Source organism: Leptopilina heterotoma, unplaced genomic scaffold (assembly GCF_015476425.1).
Source record: "Leptopilina heterotoma isolate Lh14 unplaced genomic scaffold, ASM1547642v1 Lhet_60, whole genome shotgun sequence".
Lineage (NCBI taxonomy): Eukaryota > Metazoa > Arthropoda > Insecta > Hymenoptera > Figitidae > Leptopilina > Leptopilina heterotoma.
In genome coordinates, this window is record NW_025111138.1 from 848,657 (window position 1) to 869,689 (window position 21,033).

The 21,033-nt window shown below is 24.7% G+C and overlaps 1 protein-coding gene across 1 annotated transcript; it reads left to right on the forward strand.

Moving 5' to 3' along the window:
* The first annotated feature begins 1,844 nt into the window (after positions 1-1,844).
* LOC122509451 (growth/differentiation factor 8) lies at positions 1,845-19,553 on the forward strand. Its single transcript, XM_043623554.1, has 4 exons — positions 1,845-2,692; positions 12,043-12,300; positions 15,984-16,366; positions 18,615-19,553. Exons 1-4 carry the CDS (start codon positions 2,287-2,289, stop codon positions 18,777-18,779), a joined length of 1,212 nt encoding a protein of 403 aa, XP_043479489.1. The 5' UTR covers positions 1,845-2,286; the 3' UTR covers positions 18,780-19,553.
* The last annotated feature ends 1,480 nt before the right edge of the window (positions 19,554-21,033 follow it).

Here is a 21,033-nt window from a genome sequence, read left to right on the forward strand (position 1 = left end):
GTGAAGTGGTTAAGTAAAGAAAATCAGAGTTGCCACGAAAATGTAATTTTTCCCTAAAATTATAAATTTAAAAAAACAATTTCTAATGATAATTGAAATGTCCCCAAAGTTCTGAATGCTCAACCGAACGAAATTTATTTACTTCTTCTACAAATTAAAATTGTGGATCATAAAATTTATGTAATGCTGTAGCATTTGATGCGTGATATTTAATATTTAACGCGTGATAAATAATTTTAAGATTTCATTGACCTGAAGAAAGTCATAATTTAGTTCAGCAATCGAAAGCATTAACGGATTGTTACTTTGACAAATTAATAAAGAGAGATCGAGTTCACGTGCCAGACATGCCGTCTCTAACAAACAGTAATTGTCATTCATTGGTCGTGATCGTTCGAACGGAATTACAGTTCGGAAGGATATTTGCTTTCATCGTCAAAAAAAAAAAAAAAAAAAAAAAAAGTGAAAACAAATTACCAAACATTTCAACAATTACCCAATTACTTTTATCACTTTGATTATCAATTTTCAAGAATCGATTTTTGCTAAAATTACATTACTAAAATTTTACAAAATTAGAAAAATTTGCAAAACAGAAAACTGAAGGTAAACAATGCTATTTCATTTCTTGTATGTTTGTTTTGAAAAATGGAAAAGATGGATCCTCGAATAAAGGACGTGGATAAGATATAGATCAGGAGGAGGAAAACAGTTCGAGTGGCGTTGTACTCTCCAATTCGCGAGAGACCAACGAAAGATAATCCTCACTGATAAGAAATACCCTCTAGAGGAATATAGCAAAATTCTGATGTACCAAAAAATAATACTAAAATTGCGAATCTCTCTGAAAATAATAATTTTTCAACTAACACCATCCCCCCTGAACATCAATTTATCATTTTTGATAAGCACATGTTGCAACTGACAATTAATAATTATAGATTAACAAAATATCGATTTAAACTAATTTACAAAATAAACACAGCAAAAGTTTTTTCTTCTCTCCTCCACCAACAAAAGTTCAAAGAACATTTTAGTCTACGTGACAAAAGACATGCAAAATCTAATGAAGAAAAAAATATTACACAGATAATTGTTATGCAACTGACAATTTAGCCTTAAAATACCAAATAATAAAATCAGCAATCATCTTCTTCCAGGATGAAATGCTCTTAATATTGGGAATATAAATATGGCCTTGTTCTGAATTTCATTTCTGAACATTTCCATCCACTACCTTCAACCTAGAGACACAGAGTTCAATAAAATTAGCCCTAACTTTTTCACAAGTTTCATTGAGTATATTTTTTTCTTATTCTATAGAATAAATTTTTGCCTATTTACCCATTTTCTTAATAAGGAAAGAAAATATTCTCTATAGTCAAAGAATATAGTTCATAATGAAGAGTTAAGAAGTTTTCAGCAGTCACACTAAATGAATGATTGATGAAACAGTATAATTCTTGTGTCGGTATACTTTATGCTAATCACTTACATAATTAAAAAGAAATCAGCCGATAAATGTTCTATCATTGTAAGATAATGTCGTACTCTTACGCATCACTCAAGACTAAGCGGATATTACAAAAAGAAAAAGAAAAATTTCATCAGCCCTTGGAATGCCTCTATTACTAACAGTCTGAAGATTTTAACCTGGTGAAGTGGAGTGTAAGAATCGCCCAACTATGAAAATCAACACGGTTAACCACCCGGCAGCATGTTCATAGTGCGTGCTTCTGTTACTGATATGAATGTTCGTCGTCCAATCCGCGCTGGCCCCGGCTCCGGGGCAAAGGTTACTCGAGCCCAGTATACATCACTGGTCCATCGCCACACATCACCTCCAGTCTTCATCAACGTTCGCGTTAGTGACAACCAGTTTTTTCCCCCAAAGTCAAAAATCAATTCATCATTTCATCGAAATATCTCCCTCAACAATCGCCAGCAGAAAGCAAAATACAAAATAAACAAAAATCATCTCAAAATTAAAGAAATCTTAATATTAAACCAAGAGGAAAACAAAATACAAGATAACACCGAATCGAGAGCAACAGGAAAGATCAAAGATCTCAATTGCGATTTCCCAGATGAATTACAATCATATACTAAACTTCTTTCAAAACAAGTTGTCATCAATAATCGAATGAGTGGATCAAGAAAAATCATCAAATTTCGTGGTGGAGTAACATCGTCATTCAAATTTGAACGCAGCGTCACCTAATAATTCGCCGAACTGGCTGATAATAAGAGTCGGACAATAGGGCTGTCTGCCATTAGGAGAAAAAAATGCAGCGTTACCTGACGCTTGTGATTATTCTCATTGGTCTGGCCAGATGCATTAATGGAGGATGGCCAGCGATGAGTAATCCATTAAAAAATGTCTGGTCAACATTTTATCCAGATTCAAATTCAGATAACAGTGAATGCTCAGGTTGTGCGCAAAATAAAATTTCCATCATTGAATATGATCCAATTCTCACAGAGTTAAGAGTTGAATATGTGAAGCAACAGATTCTTAAGAAGTTGCGTCTATCGAAACCGCCAGAAGTGTCGCTGTCCCTGTCGACCTTGCCAAAGCCACTGATAAACGGACACGTGCTTGAACTTCGACCTGGCGAGCCACTTGAACCAGAAAAACCGGCAGAGAGCTTCTATGGAAAAACTGATCAAGTTGTCGTCTTTCCGAATGAAGGTAATATTTATAAATCTTCATTTCCGTTACTTTTTTTTTATTAAAGTTAATTTTCATTTTGCCTACTTCCACCCCTCTCTCCCAGGTACTCAACAAAACAACTTTTATTTTTATTTAACTATCTAAACTCTCTTTTATTTCACTCTTTAAATCTGAATTCGTAAAATTCTATTAACAAATAATAAAATTTCACCACTGCTATACAAATTAAAAAAGTAATGGTTAGTCCATTTAAATTTTAAATCGACAACTTTTCCCGATTTTGCTTATAGTGCGATATGACTTCATGCTAGTAAAATCTCAATAATTTTTCAATATCACTCAGTAGAATTCCTAGTAGATCTGACTACTTTTCAACTACTCTAAATAATCCAATAGGTCCTCAACTGAATTTAAAAAATTGTACTGACTACCAAAGAGTATAGTTAAAATAACAAAAATTAAGTTGGAGAAATAAGATTTTGTAGTTATTTTTGGATTTCAACTATACGTCTTCAAGTAAATTGAACTACTAAATACTAATATTTAACTGCTTATTGTAACATCAAAAATAGTAAAATCAGTAACACAATCAGGGCCAGACTGACTAAAAAAGTAATAAATTCAACATTTGACTCAACTCTAAAATAATTCTATTCTCTAAAACTAAATTAGTTGAATTCTACTAACAAATAGTACAATTAAACTAATTGTGATACTGAAAAAGAAATTTATTTGATTCAAATAACCGACTACTTGACTATTATCGAATTATCAATAATTAAATATTGACTTGTATCTAATTATTGTTATTTGAGTCAATTAAATAATTCACTTCATATTTGCTTCAAAAACTGAAATTATTGGTTCAAACACCATTGAATTGATTTAAATAAAAATGATTTGATTCAAGTAAATATTTATTCGATAATAGACAATTAATCGATTATAAAAAATCAACTTTTTTTCAGTGTAGTAATTTTTACAGACTTTTCCCTTTTTGAGTAGTAAAATTTTAGTAGAAGTTTAGTAGAAGTTTAGTAGAAGTTTAGTAGAATTTTACTAATATTTAATAAATATACTAATCTTTAGTGAATATTCACTAATTTACTAATATTTACTAATTGTTAGTAAATTCACTAAATAAAGTAGTCAAACTACTCTATCGACTTTAAATAAAACTGTTCCACTAATTATTAGTAAAATTTTACTAACAATTAGTAAGAATTTCATCAATTGCTACTAAAATTACTATACTAAATTATTTCGTGGACGACTTTTCGTCATTTGCTTAGTAATCTTTCCACTAATTTAGCTTTAGAGAGCAAACACAATTCTACTTAATTTATTAATAGGTATTTTTAATTGTTAACCAAAAAAATAATTTGTATTATTATAATAGTTATTACACAATAATTGTTGTTATTATTGTAGTTAAATGATGTGACCAACAAGAAAAACACGATTTTGTAAATCTTTCACAACATCCTACTTAGTTCAAATGAGATTTTTTCAAACAAAGAAATATTTCTTCAACTGCACATTTATTTATTCCATTTCGCTTTTCTTTCCATGAAAAAAAATGTTTGAATAAGAAAATCAAAAACAGGGTTTCTACTAATTTCTCCTGGCGAAATTTCGTGAATTCTTCGTGATTTCCAAGTGAAATTATAAAATGATTTGAGCTTCATAACACATTAAAAAATTAAAACTCATTGAAAACTTGAACTGCGTAAAATTTAAAGAGTAACATAAATTAGGTACTAAACATTTACTTTCTAAATTTGAATTCATAGTTTTCTACTAGTTAAAAAATACTAATTAAAAATACTACAAATTAAAAAAATTAATTAAGAAGAATTTTATTCTTAGTAAAAAGTTACTAAATTTATGGTAGAAAAATTACCAATTTTGAGATAGAAAAACCTACTAATTTTATGGTAAAAAAGTACTAATTCTTTTTCTAAAAAAATCTACTAATATTTTACTATAAAATTAGTAGCTTTTTACTAAAAATTATTAAAATCCTTATTATTTAAAAAATTAAACAAATCCGCACTTTTTAATTAATTAAAAACTGCTAATTCGAATTTAAAAATTATTTAAATATTATTTAGTTATTTATTAGTTGGTTACTATTAAAACTATAAACAATTTACTAACAAGATTCAAATTTTTTATCAATTTAAAAAATCATGAAGAGTTTAAAAATGTTTAATTTACATTTTCAACTTTTATTTGCAATCAGTAATTTTGGAAAATATTTACATTGAAAAATTATTTTGTTCATTTAAACGTTCTAATTTTTTTTAGAATCACTATTTCTAATTTGTATATTATAAAAAATATATTATTTTTTACAAAAAGGAAAATTAATTTCAAATTCCTAATAAAGAAAATATTAAATTTCCACGTTATTTTTTAATGCATCACAGTAATTTTTAGAAAATATTTAAGCAAAAAAAAAGTCGTTCATTTCGACATTCAAAAGTTTTAGTCAAACTAACAAGAACATTGAACAAAAATTTTAATTCCATTACTCATTGTTTGTACAATTTGTAAAAATTTAAAGAAAAAAATTCTATTATCTGAAAATTTCATGATTCCATAAAAACCAAAGTGAACTTCGTTATTTTATTACAATTTCAGGTTTTTTTATATTTTCTATAAAAATTATTTATACAGAAAACCAAAAGAATTTAAAGAAATTTTCTTCGATTGTGAAACTATTCTCTCAGAACATTCACAACATTCGCGTGAAGCAATTTTTTACATTGATATAAAGAAATTTATTTTTTATTATTCATTGATTAAAAAATTCATAAATATCAGGAACGTATGCACGAAAGAAAGTTTCAAGGGGTGATTATTATCAATTCTGTAAAATTATTTCCTCAAAATTTCAATGGAATATTCTACATATTATAGAATTTCAAGATATCTCTATCGAATTTCTATTGAATTTGTCTAGAATAAAATACTAAATCTCTCATTTTTAAAATTCAAACAAACCATCTGAATACAAAAGAGAAAAGTAAATCGCTTATGAAAATAGAGAAAGTAAAATAAAAGTCTCGAAATTATTATAAATATAATTATTGATGATTCGGAAATGATCATTTTCATTAAATCAATACTTATTAAAATTTAACAATTTTTTTCTCATTATTTTCGGTACTAATATAATTAGTGTTAACACTTATGTTAATAATTAATCAGAATAATTTAGAATTTGAGATGTAAAGCGAGATTTGTCATCTTATAGCTGATACCAAGTCGAAGGTCGCAGAAAGTAATTATTATTAGAAACTTTACTAACGAACCTATTAAATAAATGCAGTTTACAAACAAAAATTATTAATTTTATACGACTACGCTATTGTTTATAGCATTGACTTTACTTGTAGATAAATTTATTCAACTGGTATAATTTGTACCTAATAGTCATAAATGTTCTCCAAATAAACATTTGACTCAAATTTTACTATAAAATAATTCTATAAATAAATTTCTATAAAAAAATGAAATTTCTTTGCATTCTTTTTCATTTATTTTTCTTTTCTTTCTTTCCCTTTAAACACTTTCTTTACAAGTTGTTTCACTATCAGAAAAGTTATTAATCTTTAATTTTCAATCACACTATTAAATATCGGATTTTCAACAATATTCCGAAATTTTCAACTGTTTGGAAATTTACAAGTATAATAGATTGATTTGAACGTGATCTAATATACAAATATTTTATGTACACATAAAAAAATTGCGTTCAATAATGGAAGGTAACTACAAGACTTAGTCTTAAGTTTTGAATTACATAGTGAACAAACTCAAGTTTAGTGTGTAGAATACCACTAAATGGAATGAGTTTGAAACTCGATACACTTCCATGTACATCATTAGACTTCAACAAGGCAACTAGATATTGTTGTTTTTCGAAAAAGTTTGCTTTAAGTTGCCAGTCAACAGACGACAAGCTGTTCAACTATATACAATAGTTAATTAAAAAAAGTCTTAATTTGATATCTTTAGAAAATCTGTGTTAATAGTCAAAACTTCAACTGACTTTCAGTATAATTATCGACTAAATCTTTCACAAAAGAAATTGAAACTATGAAATGAAACAGTAACAGGGATCACAGGGATTTTTTCATCTAATATTAGGTAAAAAATCGGATTTAATTTTTTTAAAAGAGGATTCAGATTAAAAAAAAAAGGAATTTTTCAAATTAAGTAACAAATTATTGTAATGTTACTTTTATTTTTAAATTCTACGAATTTTACTATATCCAAAGTAAATTTCAGTAAAAATTAGTAAACTTTACTTTGGACTTGGTAAAATTTCCTCCAAAATAAGCTCTCTAAAACTGAATCAGTATAATTTGACTGAGAATCAGTGACTCTATTCTCGCGATTTGAATCAGTGAAATTTCACTGAAGATCAGTTAAAAAAGATTGAAATTTCAGTTATTTTTCACTGATTGGCCAATTAAAAAATAACTGAAATTTTCAGTAGTTTTTTAATTGGCGAATCAGTGGAAAATGACTGAAATTTCAGTTATTTTTAATTGATTTTCAGTGAAATCCCACTGATTCAAATCGCGAGAATAGAGTCACTGATTCTCAGTCGAATTTCACTGGTTTTCAGTGGAATTTCACTGATTCAGATTTAGAGAGAGAGTAAAATTTACTACTCTCTAAATTTCGAATTAGTAAAAATGTTTACTAATTTGAATTAGTGACTAATTTTTTGCTTTTAAATTACTAAATTTCTGTAAAAAATTAGTAGAAATTACTATCCATTAGTAAAATTGACTAATTCAAAAGCAAAAAGTCACTAATTCAAATTAGTAAATATTTTTACGAATTCAAATTTAAAGTACTAAAAATAGTTATTTTTATAGAGTAAATTTTTCTATTTCCGAAGAAAACTTCTTTATAAAAATTAGAAAAATTTACCTCAGAAGTAATAAAATTTACATAATAAATTTTAATATCAAATTCTACTGCGCTGGAAGAAAATTTAAAAAACTTTACTTTGGACTTGGTAAAATTTTCTCTAAAATAAGTAAAATTTACTACTCTCTAAATTTGAATTTGTAAAAATATTTACTAATTTCAACTAGTGACTAATTTTTTGCTTCTGAATTACTAAATTCTTTTAAAAAATTAGAAAAAATGACTATTTATTAGTAAAATTTACTAATTTTTTGAATTAGTAAATTTTACTAATTCAAAGTCACTAATTCAAATCAATAAAAATTTTTACTAATTCAAATTTAAATAAGTATCAAAAATTATTGTTTTAAATTTTTTTATTTTGGAAGAAAATTTCTTTATAAAAATTAGAAAAATTTACCTCAGAAGTAGTAAAATTTACTCTGTAAATAATAATTTTTAATAACAAATTGTACTACGCTGAAAGAAAATTTAAAAAATTTGTATTTAAAAATTAACTGTGGAGAAAGTAAAATTTGATATTAAAAATTGTTATTTCCAGAGTGAATTGTATAACATCCGAAGTAAATTGCAATAAAAGATAGTAAAATATACTTTCAACGAAGTAAAATTTTTTCTAGAAATAGTACAATTTGACAGAAATTCCAAACAGTTTGAGTTTTATTTTATAAGTAGTAAAATTTATTTAATATTTTTTGCCTTGTATAAAAAAAATTAAAAAATTAAAAACTGAGAAAATAATATAAAAAGATTTTTAAGTTCCAAAAACTATTCCATAATTTGCAGAAAGTAGAAATTCTTTTCTTCTACATAACTAAGAATTTTGTAACTTTACAAAAAATGAGAATTTTTGTAAATGTTTTTAAAAAGGGGAGAAGGAGGGAATATACAATTATACATAATGTAAGGTTTTTTAGGAGATTTTATTTATTTAAGGGGATAAATAATGGGATCAGGTATAAAAAAGGCGGGAAAATAAGGGAAATAGGTAAAAAAGGGAACCAACTGTGATCCCTAAAATAATAGGTATTTTATTGAAAATTAATAAAAAAATTTACCGATTTTTATTATAATTATCCATAAAATCTTTCGTAAATTAAAATATTGCTCTCTAAATTTGAACGTAAAATTAGTAAAAATGTTTACTAATTTGAATTAGTGACTGACTTTTTGCTTGTGAATTAGTAAATTTTACTAATAAATTAGTAAAAATGACTATTTATTAGTAAAATTTACTAATTCAGAAGCAAAAAGTCAGTCATTAATTCGAATTATTAAACATTTTTACTGATTCAAATTTAGAGAGTAATACAAATTTGTACTATTAGAATCAGTGGACGACTTTTCACTATAAAATAATGTAAACTTAGAAAAGGTGAGAAAGTATTTTTAGGGAAAAAATTTGAGAAAAAAAGATGAGATTTTTAAGAAAAAGAACTTTTTTGAAAAATAATTCCCGAAATTGGATAATGATAGCAATAATAATAATAATATAATAATAATAATAATAATAATAATAATAATAATAATAATAATAATAATAATAATAATAATAATAATAAAACTTTCTATTACCGTTTTTTCTAACAAACAAAATACAAAAATAAATAAACTACAGCCAAAAATTGAACAAAATTATCAAAACTTATAATATTATTTATTCATTAAAACAACTTTATAATTGCAAATTATAAAGTTTCAAAGTTGAAATGGTCGTATATGGGTGATTCTCCCGAAATACTCCTTTTTGTGAGTTACAAACAGAAAAGAAAAAAAATTATTATTTATGGATTAATGCAGTCAATTATATTGAGCTTTCAAAAATCTACCACCTCTATAGCATGATCATGCTAACTTTTAGCTTTTAAAGTATATATTTTAAATTAAAATTTACAAAAAAATTAAGAGGTTAAAATTTGGCGCCGGCGTTTTTTATTATATATATTTTTCTATTTACAAAAAATTATTTAAAAATTATAATTTATTAATATTATCTATAAATTTTATAGATTTTGAAATACTTACAGTTATCAAAAATCTCTTTAAACAATTGTCAAAAATTATTTTTCATACATTTTAGGTTCACTTTTCACTGGCAGTTTGTAAACAACCGACAATCATATCAATTTTTAATTTTTATTCAAAAAAGTGAGAGGAATGACGGGTGAGAGGAATGACGATTTCAACATTTTTGAATTTTATTTAATTGACAAATAATTTTCCTCCAGCTTAGAATGCCCTATCATGTTTATAAAGGATAACTTTATGTGAAAAAAATTTGCGATCAATTTATATATATTAATATTGTTTTTATTAGCGGTGAGAGGAATGACGCTTTAGGTTGTGAATCTCTGCTTATGTCTCAATTTTAATTTTTTTAACGCAAAATAATGACATTTTTTAAAAAGTAACTTAAGAAATTAATATTAGAGATGTTAATTTAAATATTGATCACAATAATTAAGCAATATCTCTACCCACAGCAAAAATATTGGATAATATTCAACGAGTGAGAGGAATGACGCGGTACTACATGACAAATTTCATTTTCTATATTTAAAAAAACTACACGACATATTTTATTTATATTTTTGAAAATTATTCTTAAATATCATAACTTTTAGAAAAAATTAATAAAGTACCAATTTTCATGTTTTAAATAATTGTTTGACCTATTGAAAAAATGAAAAGCACTTCCCAGTAAACGAAAACTAATTGAAATGAATTAAAAAGAATTCACAAAGAGCTTTCGTGAATCCCGCTTTGTGACAAATACGAATTGGAGCCATGATGCAATTTTCCTGAATTCGTGAAACTGTATTGAACTTCCGAACCTTCTATCCGTACCAATTCACTGGACAAGTTTTGAGCCTTTAATTTTTTTCAATTCGTTAGCACGAATTCAATGCATTTCTTGGCCATTTCTTTCGAATGCGAATTCGTTTGGACAAATTGGTACATATTGAATTAAATTCAATTGAATATACAAAGAGCTTGAGTGAATCCCGCTTTGTGACAAATACGAATTGGAGCCTACCAAAAATGTTAATTCGTTTCAATTCATTTGAATTAGTTTTTTTTTACTGGGTTAGATGACAGGTTAGAAAATCGATTTTGAGGTGGTAAAATATTTTAAAAATGTATTAAACAATAAAATTTTACAACTTTTTCTTGCAGAACATTTAGAAAAAGTGATAAAATAGGGAAATATGACTTGGTATTTTCCCAAATGATTATAATTATTTAGAAAATCTTGATTACATGCAAAATGAGGTTTTTTGGAGAATCACCCATATATTTATAGAAGTGGTTGTAAATAAATAAATAATGAATAATTATTGTTAATAATAATTAATATTATATTATTATATTATTATTATTATTATTATTATTATTATTATTATTATTATTATTATGTTATTATATTATTATAAATTATAATAGTTTCATATAAAAATATAATAACTAAAATAACAACAAAAATAAAATGGCAAAACTACAAAATGATAGCTATCTACTTGAGGATAACAAATTAAATAATTTTTCCAACTTATCAATTAGAATTGTTTACTGTTTTCAATAAGTGGCTCACTTTTCAATTAACTTAGTTTCATAGTTTCACATTCCTTTATATATAATTTCAAATTTAACTTAATCTGCAAGATTAACCGACATTCTTTAATAATAAAGGTTAAACAAAATTAATTACAATGTTTACTAAATCAGAAACAATCGAGCGTGAAGTTCACAGATGGTTCGAGGTCATTTTCAGATTACAAACATCTCACATACGTGGAAATCAAATGTACTTTAGAAATTGCATAAACTAGGATAGGGGAAAACTAACATTAAAACTATACGATAGATCCATTTTAATCAAAATTTACAATTTGTCTATACTATCATTTTTTAAAATTTATTACTATTCGTTTCTTTTTTTTAAATTTATTGCAATTGAAAAACTAACTCTATGATTTAATAAAATTCAATAGTACTTTATTTGAATTTTATATTTAATTTCCTATATTTTAGCAACTTTGGTGACTCGGAAATTAGTTCGTTAGGAACCGAGACAAGTATTTCTCTCTGAATATGAGAAATAATCCAACCTCTCTATGCCTAGACGAATATGTACATATTCGAGAGAAGCAGTGCTTAATTAAATATAAATAAAAATAATAACTAAATATGAGTTTTTAAGTAGAAAAAGAAAAACTATTATTTCGTAATTATTTTTTCAAAAAATTATTATTTAGTAGCATCTATTTGGTAAAAAAAATTAAAAATCATTATTTATTAATACTTTTTTCGAAAAATTATTACTTTTTTTTGATAATGATAAATAAAATAATCATCGAATATATAAAAAGAAATAAGTTTTATTCTGATTTGTAATATTGTTCTTAATATTTCAGGTGAGGCAGACTCAATCAAATGTCGACACACATCAAATCATGTGACAGGATTCAATCCAGCAGCTTGTTTTAGCTTTTATTTACCAAATGAAATGCAATTCGTCAGTGTCACGTCAGCTGAACTATGGTTTTATAAAGAACAGGATGCTAACGACAACTTTAATCAAACTTTCGTACTTTCTGAATTGGACCATTGGGATCATGGCGGTAGTTTCGAGAAAAACACCATAATGGCCATTTTGGAAACTAGTATTGAAGGTAAAGAAAAATAAGAACCTTAAAATCCTTTCTTAGGGAAACTCGAACCAATGAAAGTATTACAAAATACGGACTTTACGGACAAAAAATTAAAAATTACGGATCATATTACAAGACTTCGCACTCGATAATTAATTTTTAAAAAATAGCAAAAAAAAGCTTTCAAACTAAAAAAAGTAGTAAAAAAGTAACTATCGAAAAATTAAACTTGATGACCAAAAAATTTCCTAATATTCATCAAAAATATTTACTTCTTTCTTATACTTCTAATAAATTGAATTCCTGCAACGAATTTTATTGTTTATAAAAAAAATTTAATTCTAGCAAAGAATTTTATAAAAATTTTTAAATAAATGATTTCTTTCGACTATAATTTTATGCTAATTTTAATATAAATTATTTAATTTCTGAGAAATTTTTCTTATTCATGAAAAGAATTGAATTCTTACGAAGGTTTTACTAAAAAATTTTTAAATAATTGAATTCCGTTTAGAAATTTTATGAAAATAGTAGATATTAAAAATCATTGAATTGCGAAAATTTTTTAAGAATAGTTTAATTTTACAAAGAATTGAATTAAAATTTTTGACAATAATTGAATTCTTGCGAACGATTTTATAAGAATTTTTTTAAATAATTGAATTTCCAAGAAGAAATTTATTACTATTAAAGATAATTGAACTCTTGTGAAAAATATTGTTATTTATGAAAAAAATTGAATTTGGCAAAGAATTTTATTAAAATGCCTCAAAATAATTGAATTTTCGGAAATAATTTTGTATTTATCGACATAATTGAATTCTTTCGAAGAATTATTTAGGTAAATAATTGAATTCTTGGGAAGAATTTTATTAAAATCTAAAAGTTGAATTATTTCAAAAAAAATTAATTAAAATTTTATTTAAAATAATTAAATGCTTTCGAACAATTTTATTAAAATATTTGAAAATAATTGCATTCCTGTGAAAAATTCTAATATTGTTGTAAATAATTGAATTCTTCCAAAGAAAAACTCTAGTGACATTAATAACAATGAAAGTTTCCCAAAGGATTAAATTATTCCAATTAAATTCTATTTCATATTCTTTAAAGTCCAATTAATTGTCAGAAATACAAAATATTTAAGATTTTGTAATAAAATTCATTTATATGAATTAATATTTTAAATTTCATTTTACAAACTTTATAAGGTGAACAAAATAATTCACTGAAAATTAAATATTTATAATATTTTCAAAACTTGATAGATACTAAAAATGGGAATTCTTTTATAAATTCCAGAAATTTTATACTTGTTCCAGTACTCTTGATAAAATTCTTTGAATTTTTCCTATATAAATTTCCTCATTTTTCTGTCCTGTGGCAACTCTGTTAAGAAAATACATTTTAAACGAAAAAATAATAAATAACGGATCAAATAATATCGGTTTTTTTTAAGAGAATGTTGATAAACTGGAAATAACAAAGCTAGGTAATACTTTTATTATATTAAAGACTCTCGTGTAAAAATAAAAAAATAATAAAAGAATTAAAATTCAGTAGGATAAAGAAATTTTTCTTTGAAAAATTAATGGAAAGTAAAAAAATATTTCATTCACTCATAAATCAAATATAAAAAAATAAATTGAAAGTAAAATTTAAAATAGAGATTTTTCTTTAAAAAATTAATAAAAGAATTAATGATTCGAGTCGATTAAGAAATTTTTGTCTTGAAAAATTAAGAAAAGAATTTAATTCGAATAGAAGAAAGAATTTTTTCTTTGAAATATTAATGAAAAATTAATTAATAAATAGGAAGATTAATGAAAAACAAAAAAATAATTTAATTCGAGTAGAAAAGAAATTTTTCTTTCGGAAATTAAGAAATGAAGTAAAGTAGAGATTTTTCTTTTTGAAAAATTAAGAAATAAAATTCGATTAGAGTACAGGATAAAGAAATTTTTCTTTGAAAAATTAAGAAACGAAATTTGATTCAAGCAGGATAAAGAAACTTTTATTTGAAAAGTTAAAAAAAAAGAATTTAATTCTAGTGGAAGAAAGAATTTTTTTTTAAATTAACAAAATTTCATTCGAGTAAAAAAGAGATTTTTCTTTGAAAAATGAAGAAAAGAAATTCGATTCTAGTGAATTAAGAAATTTTTCTTTGAAAATGTAATGAAAAATTAATCAAAGTTTAATTTCGAGTAACAGGATAAAGAAATTTTTCTTTGAAAAATGAAGAAAAGAATTTTATTCGAGTGGATGAAAGAAATTATTCTTTGAAAAATTAATGAGAAATCAATAAAAGTCTCTGACTCGGGATAAAGAAATTTTTCTTTATAGGTGAACAACTTAGTTGATCTCAAATGTATAATGAATCATGCACGGAACATAGTCCGCTGATAACGATGTACCCTGAGCATATATTCTGAATTATGTTGTTCATTCTTTAAAAGTCGAACCTCTGTTTGCGCCGCCCTGGTTTCAATCTCACTAATGAATTACCCTCAGTTGCGAATCACAGCGAATGTCAGTTGTGATTTGCACGATTTACCTAATGAGATAGGCGTGTTTCTATTCAAACGTTCAAATCACATAAGCCTCTTTTCATCATTTCTGTCTCTCTCTATATATATATATATATCTCTCTGCTTTATCCCTTTAACGAAACATTCAAAATAGTTCCAAATTTCCAACTTCATTTTGTTGAAAAACTAAATTTCAAAATACAAAGTACATTTAAATCCTATATATCTAAATAAATATTTATATATTTATAGATCTTTATATATTTTTACATAAAATGTTTTTCTTTCTCTTATTAAAATCAAATATTCAATTATTGACGAAAAAAGATTGGATCAGTCCATTATATTTCATCTGAAGCCGTTGCGGACTATTTTTTAAAAAATCTCATAATTTGTAAAAATGATGTTTAATATCCATAGAATTCATTTTTGAGAATTATTTTATAAAATTTTTTGAATTTAACTTAGAATTTTAATTTTTAAATTGAGTTGGACAGAAAAAAGGTTAGATTGACAGTTATGAAAATTTAATAAAAAAGCATGGAAATAATTTAGATAATACAAATTTCTTGATTAAAAATAAAAAAATTGGACTTACCATTGTAATTTTCCGAGGCAATTCTTTTCGAAACTCGCCGAAGAATTCCGCTTTTCTCTGCATCATAAAAAATTCCGCTTTCAATCTGGAAAACAATGAAAAATCTATTAATAATAACAAAACCACTGAAGTTCGAATTTTGTTCTGCATAAAAGTTTTTTATTTATAATTCTCTTGTATTTTTATATCCTATATGAAACAAATTTCAAAAGATTCTATTATATAATGATAAATAAAATAGCGAATTAAATGTCTAAAAATAAAACAGAAATATTTTGAAAATTAGACAAAAATGTATTTTTAAATAATTTTTTTTTGTATACAAATTTTCCTCTCTTAATTTATTCGATTTACCTATTTTCTCTATTAATTTAATTTTTGACAGACAAAAATTTGAGTATAGAAAAATAATTAAATATTTTTGAAAAGTTAATTGTAAAGTTTGTGAACTCCGACGAATTATGTTTCTAATTCAGACAGTAAATCGAAATGAAGTATGTGACTATCGAACGAAATGATTAAAATATAAAAAATTTAATCACATTTATATGAGTGATAATTATTATTTTTATTTTCAGAGGGCTGGGTGAAAACTGACCTCAGTTTCATAGTGAGGAAATGGGTGGAAAGAAAGCGGTTGAATCATGCAATTCAAATAGAATGTAGTACGTGCGAAATGGAGAGAAATGTAGCTCCCGTTTCCATTGAACAGACTCTGAAACCCTTTCTCGTCATCCATACATCACCTCTACCACAGAAAAATAGACCAAAAAGGAACACGAATTGTCTACCGGAAATGAAAGAATGTTGCAGGGATGAACTGTACATTAGTTTTGAAGATATTGGATGGAGTGATTGGATTCTTCATCCCAGTGGGTATCACGCTTACTTTTGTCGTGGTACCTGCTCATCAGCAGCTTCCCTCACTGTCAGCGGAACGCCTTACAACAATGTTATAAGGGTACGTGCTGACGGTATTTTTACAATTTCAAATCGATCGCTATTTTTTGTTCCACTGTTTTTTTTTTATGACTGTCACGAAACAGTCTGCATTTTCTATTTTTTCATTTAATATTTTTTATTTTTTATTTTAATTTCTATTATAATTTAGTTTATTCTATTTCATTTCTACTTTAATTTCTGCTAATTTACTATTAATTTCTTATAAAACTCAAACTGTTTGGAATTTCTGTCAACTTGTACTATTTCTAGAATAAATTTTACTACGTTCAAAGTATATTTTACTATCTTTTATTGCAATTTACTTCGGATGTTATAAAATTCACTCTGGAAATAACGATTTTTAATAACAAATTTTACTTTCTCCACAGTTAATTTTTAAATACAAATTTTTTAAATTTTCTTTCAGCATAGTACAATTTGTTATTAAAAATTATTATTTACAGAGTAAATTTTACTACTTCTGAGGTAAATTTTTCTAATTTCTTTTATAAAGAAATTTTCTTCCAAAATAGAAAAATTTTAAATAATAATTTTTAATACTTTAAATTTGAATTAGTAAAAATTTTTATTGATTTTAAATTAGTGACTGACTTCTTGTTTTTGAATTGGTAAATTTTATTAATAAATAGTAATTTTTACCAATTTATTAGTAAAATTTACTATAATTCAAATGCAAAAAGTCAGAAATAACAATATAACATTTTTTAATATATTTTAAATTTGAATTAGTAAAAATGTTTACGAATTTGAATTAGTAATTAATTTTTTGCTTTTGAATTTGTAAATTTTACTAATAAAGAGTAATTTCTACTAATTTTTTAATAAAATTTACTAATTCAAAAGCAAAAAATCAGTCACTAATTCAAATAAGTATAAACATTTTTACAAATTAAAGTTTAGAGAGTATTAAATTTTACTTATTTTTGAAAGAAATTTCACTTTTTCCACAGCTCATTTTTGTAAACAAATTTTTAAAATTTTCTTCCAGTTTTGTACATAATTTGTTATTAAAAATTATTATTTACAGAGTAAATTTTACTACTTCTGATATAGAAATTTTCTTCCTAAATATAGTAAAATTTACTATAGAAATAATAATAATTTTCTTCTTTCAGTGTAAGATCCCTGTAGTTTACTAATTTCAAAAGTTGATATTAAGTAGCAATAATTTTATTTTAAAATTCTATAAGTTTTACTATAACCGAAGTAATTTTTAGTAAAAATTAGTAAAATTTACTTTCCGGACTTGAAAAAATTTCTTCCAAAATAAGTAAAATTTACTATTAAAATATAATAATTTCTAGAATAGCTTTTACTATTTCTGAAGAAAATTTCTTTATAAAAATTTGAAAAATTTATCTCACAAGTATGTATAGTAAAATTTACTCTATAGTAATTAACAAATTACTGTATCGCTACTTTTATTTTAAAATCCAATGAATTTTATTATATCCGAAGAAAATTCCAGTAAAAATTAGTAAACCTTTCTTTGGACTTGGTAAAATTTCCTCCAAAATAAGTAAAACTTATTATTCTCTAAATTTGAATTTGTAACTAATTTTTTGCTTTTGAACTAGTAAATTTTACTAATAACTAGTAATTTCTACTAATTTTTTAACAAAATTTACTATTTCAGAAGCAAAAAATTAATAAAAGTGAAATTTGCTATTAAAAATCGTTATTTCCAGAGTAAATTTTATAACATCCGAAGTAAATTGTAATAAAAAATAGTAAAATATACTTTCAACGAAGTAAAATTTATTCTAGAAATATAGTTGACAGAAATTCCAAGCTGTTCGAGTTTTACTTTGTAAGTAGTTAGTGAAGTTTCAAAACACTAAAATTTTTTCTAACTTTGCAAAAAGTAGACATTTTTTTCTTCTGCATAACTAAGAATTTTATAACTTACAAAAAATGAGAATTTTTGTAAATTTTTTTAAAAAGGGGAGAAAAAACATAATTTTAGGTGTTTAAGGGGATTTTATTAATTTAAGGGCATAAAAAAGGGGAAAAATTTGTCAATGAACTCGAAGTTTGCTAGTAAGTTGTAGGCAGGGAAAAAAGGATCCTTTTTCCCCTGTCTATAATTTTTTTTCCTCTGATTTAGTTATTTATAAGAACTAAAAATTGTCTTGATCAATACAAATAATTATACGTTCATTGATCAAAACCATTGTTTCAAATTTAATTTCACCCAAAAATTAATTCAAAATGAAGTTTAAAAAATTATTTCTTTCATTTTTCAGAAATTGTTGACGAGATTCAGCGTTCTGCAGAGAAAAAACGAAATAGTCCCTTGTTGTTCGCCAACTCAATTATCGCCCATTCAATTATTATATATTGACTCGAATAAAACCATAACGCAAAAAACATTACCCAATATGGTGGTAGAGGCATGTGGATGTATGTAAATCATTAAATTATTTTATCAAAAAAAAAAAAAAAGAAAAAAGTTCATAACGAATTAAAATGAACGTCAAAAGTTCTCCCAGTTAATTATGGGAAATATCGAAATAAACTCAAAATTGTATCGAGTCGTCATATCGCACAAATTTAATTTAACAAACAAAATACTCTTTCCCTATCCATATACATAAAATCAAAAAATAAAGAAACAATTTTATATTTCTTTAAATAAATAGTGCGAAATGATGCCTCGAACCGAAGCAGTATTTTCTTAGGAATTACTCAGTCCTATCGTGTGCGTGAATTATCTTATTAATTTCTATTTAATTTATGACCTGCGGTTCACAAAAACCCGCGAAAGTTCTTTTAAAAAAAAATATTTATTTCTCTAAGCAAACAAAATATGCTTTTTATATTGTTCTCGCATAGAAAACCTACACAGCGTAGGTATAAATACTTTGAATCAAATATTCAGTATTTCTCCTAATATGTGCTTTCCTTAAAAAAAATTATTATTAAAAATAATACTTCCCTGAGGAAGTAAAAAATAATAAAAATAAAAATAATTATCCTCTCAAAATGGAAAGGGACATTAAAAATAATTTTGCTAAGAAATAATTATAATAATAAAATTCTTCGGGAAGAATAAATTATAAATTCCAACGAAGAATTGAACAGTAGACGTTAACAACGTCATGTTATTTTTAATTTATTACTATTATTAAAATTACTACTATTAAAATTTACTATATGTGCTTGCGAATGAATTTTATTGAATGAAAAATATTTATATTACTTTCATACATGTGAAATATTAAAATATTTTCCATAAAAGAGAAAAATAAAATGTGTTTTATTTCTTCCTTCAGACAAAAAAAAAAAATTCAATGAAATTTTATTTTGTGTAAAAAAAATTTATTGAGAATAAAATATTTTCAGGAAATTGAAATGTTAGAACGAACTGCGCGATATTGAAATAATGATTCGTAAGCGAATTTCAGTTACAATGTTTTTTAAATTGATCAATTCACTCATTTACAATTTATTATTAATGCACGTAAATATGTAGCAACAAGCCACAACATTTCGTTCCAAAGTCCGATGATTATTTTAATTAAGCATGAGATTGCCATGGAAAAATGCATTAGCAAAACGATAAAAGCTTCTCGCTAGTGACAGGAACGTAATCGGAGTGTATGTAACCACATATTTAACTTTAAATGACCTTTAGTAGAAAGCTCCATATCGCGACTCTCATAAAAAGTCATGTTAAAATGCAAATTATCATTAATTTCCTTCTCGAAAGGATTTTGATTCATTTTATTAAAAAAAAAAAATCAATTGTAAACTTTACTTAACGAAGTAAAATAAATAAATTCTGACCGGAAAAAATGTTCTAAAAATATATTCAAAAATGTTAAAAAAAATATTCTCTTTTAATTTTAAATCTTCTTAGTATTTTACAATTATGTACTTTTTTTCGTCCTAATGAATAAAAACTAACGAGAAATATTTATACTAATTCTTAATCATGACAGTACTCACTTTTTCCGCTAAAATCAATTTTTGAGGTTATGTATAGTAAGAGATAACTTTTTAAGAATAAAAATTTGAATATATTACCAGAATTGTCTCCATTCGAAAAAGTTTGCCTGACACGGCAATTTCAAATCACGACAAATATCGACAATTTCCAATCGAACTTTTCTGATCTTATACATGAAAGTTTTAAGCAGATGCGGGACCAAAAACTTTTTTCCCCTTGCAAAAGAAAAATTAGAGAGTCTTCCTATCCGATCTTTACTCTTATTCATACTCTTAATCATTTTTACATAAACTAAACGAAATATTTATAAATCATCAGCTAATTCGAAAGTATACTGAAATCTTAGCAAACTTAAACAAAAAGTACAACGAAAAAAATTTTAAATAAGGAATAAATTCTATAAATACAAGAAAATATAATAGAAATATTTATGGAATATTTTGTCTCCTACATAACCTCAATTTTCGTGAATTGTCAAATAATACAAATGATTAATTATTCATTTTCTCGTGCATAAGCAGTGACAATAATATTAATTAAAAACATTAAAAATTTGCCACTTAGAAATTTATGCACTATTATGCATAACAAGTATTTCAACTTTTACGATTTCTTATAATCCAAATGTTATTAATTATAATATCGGAATATTATATAACATTATTTATAATATAAATTGATAGGAATTACTTCATTCCTGAGAAAATAGGAAA

What these genes read in the sequence shown, in the direction of transcription:
- LOC122509451 (XM_043623554.1), top strand. Translation starts at nt 2,287, where the DNA reads ATGCAGCGTTACCTGACGCTTGTGATTATTCTCATTGGTCTGGCCAGA. An exon ending in TTTGGAAACTAGTATTGAAG is followed by an intron (nt 12,301 to 15,983) that starts GTAAAGAAAAAT and finishes TTTTATTTTCAG; the next exon opens with AGGGCTGGGTGAAAACTGAC. An exon ending in CTTACAACAATGTTATAAGG is followed by an intron (nt 16,367 to 18,614) that starts GTACGTGCTGAC and finishes TTCATTTTTCAG; the next exon opens with AAATTGTTGACGAGATTCAG.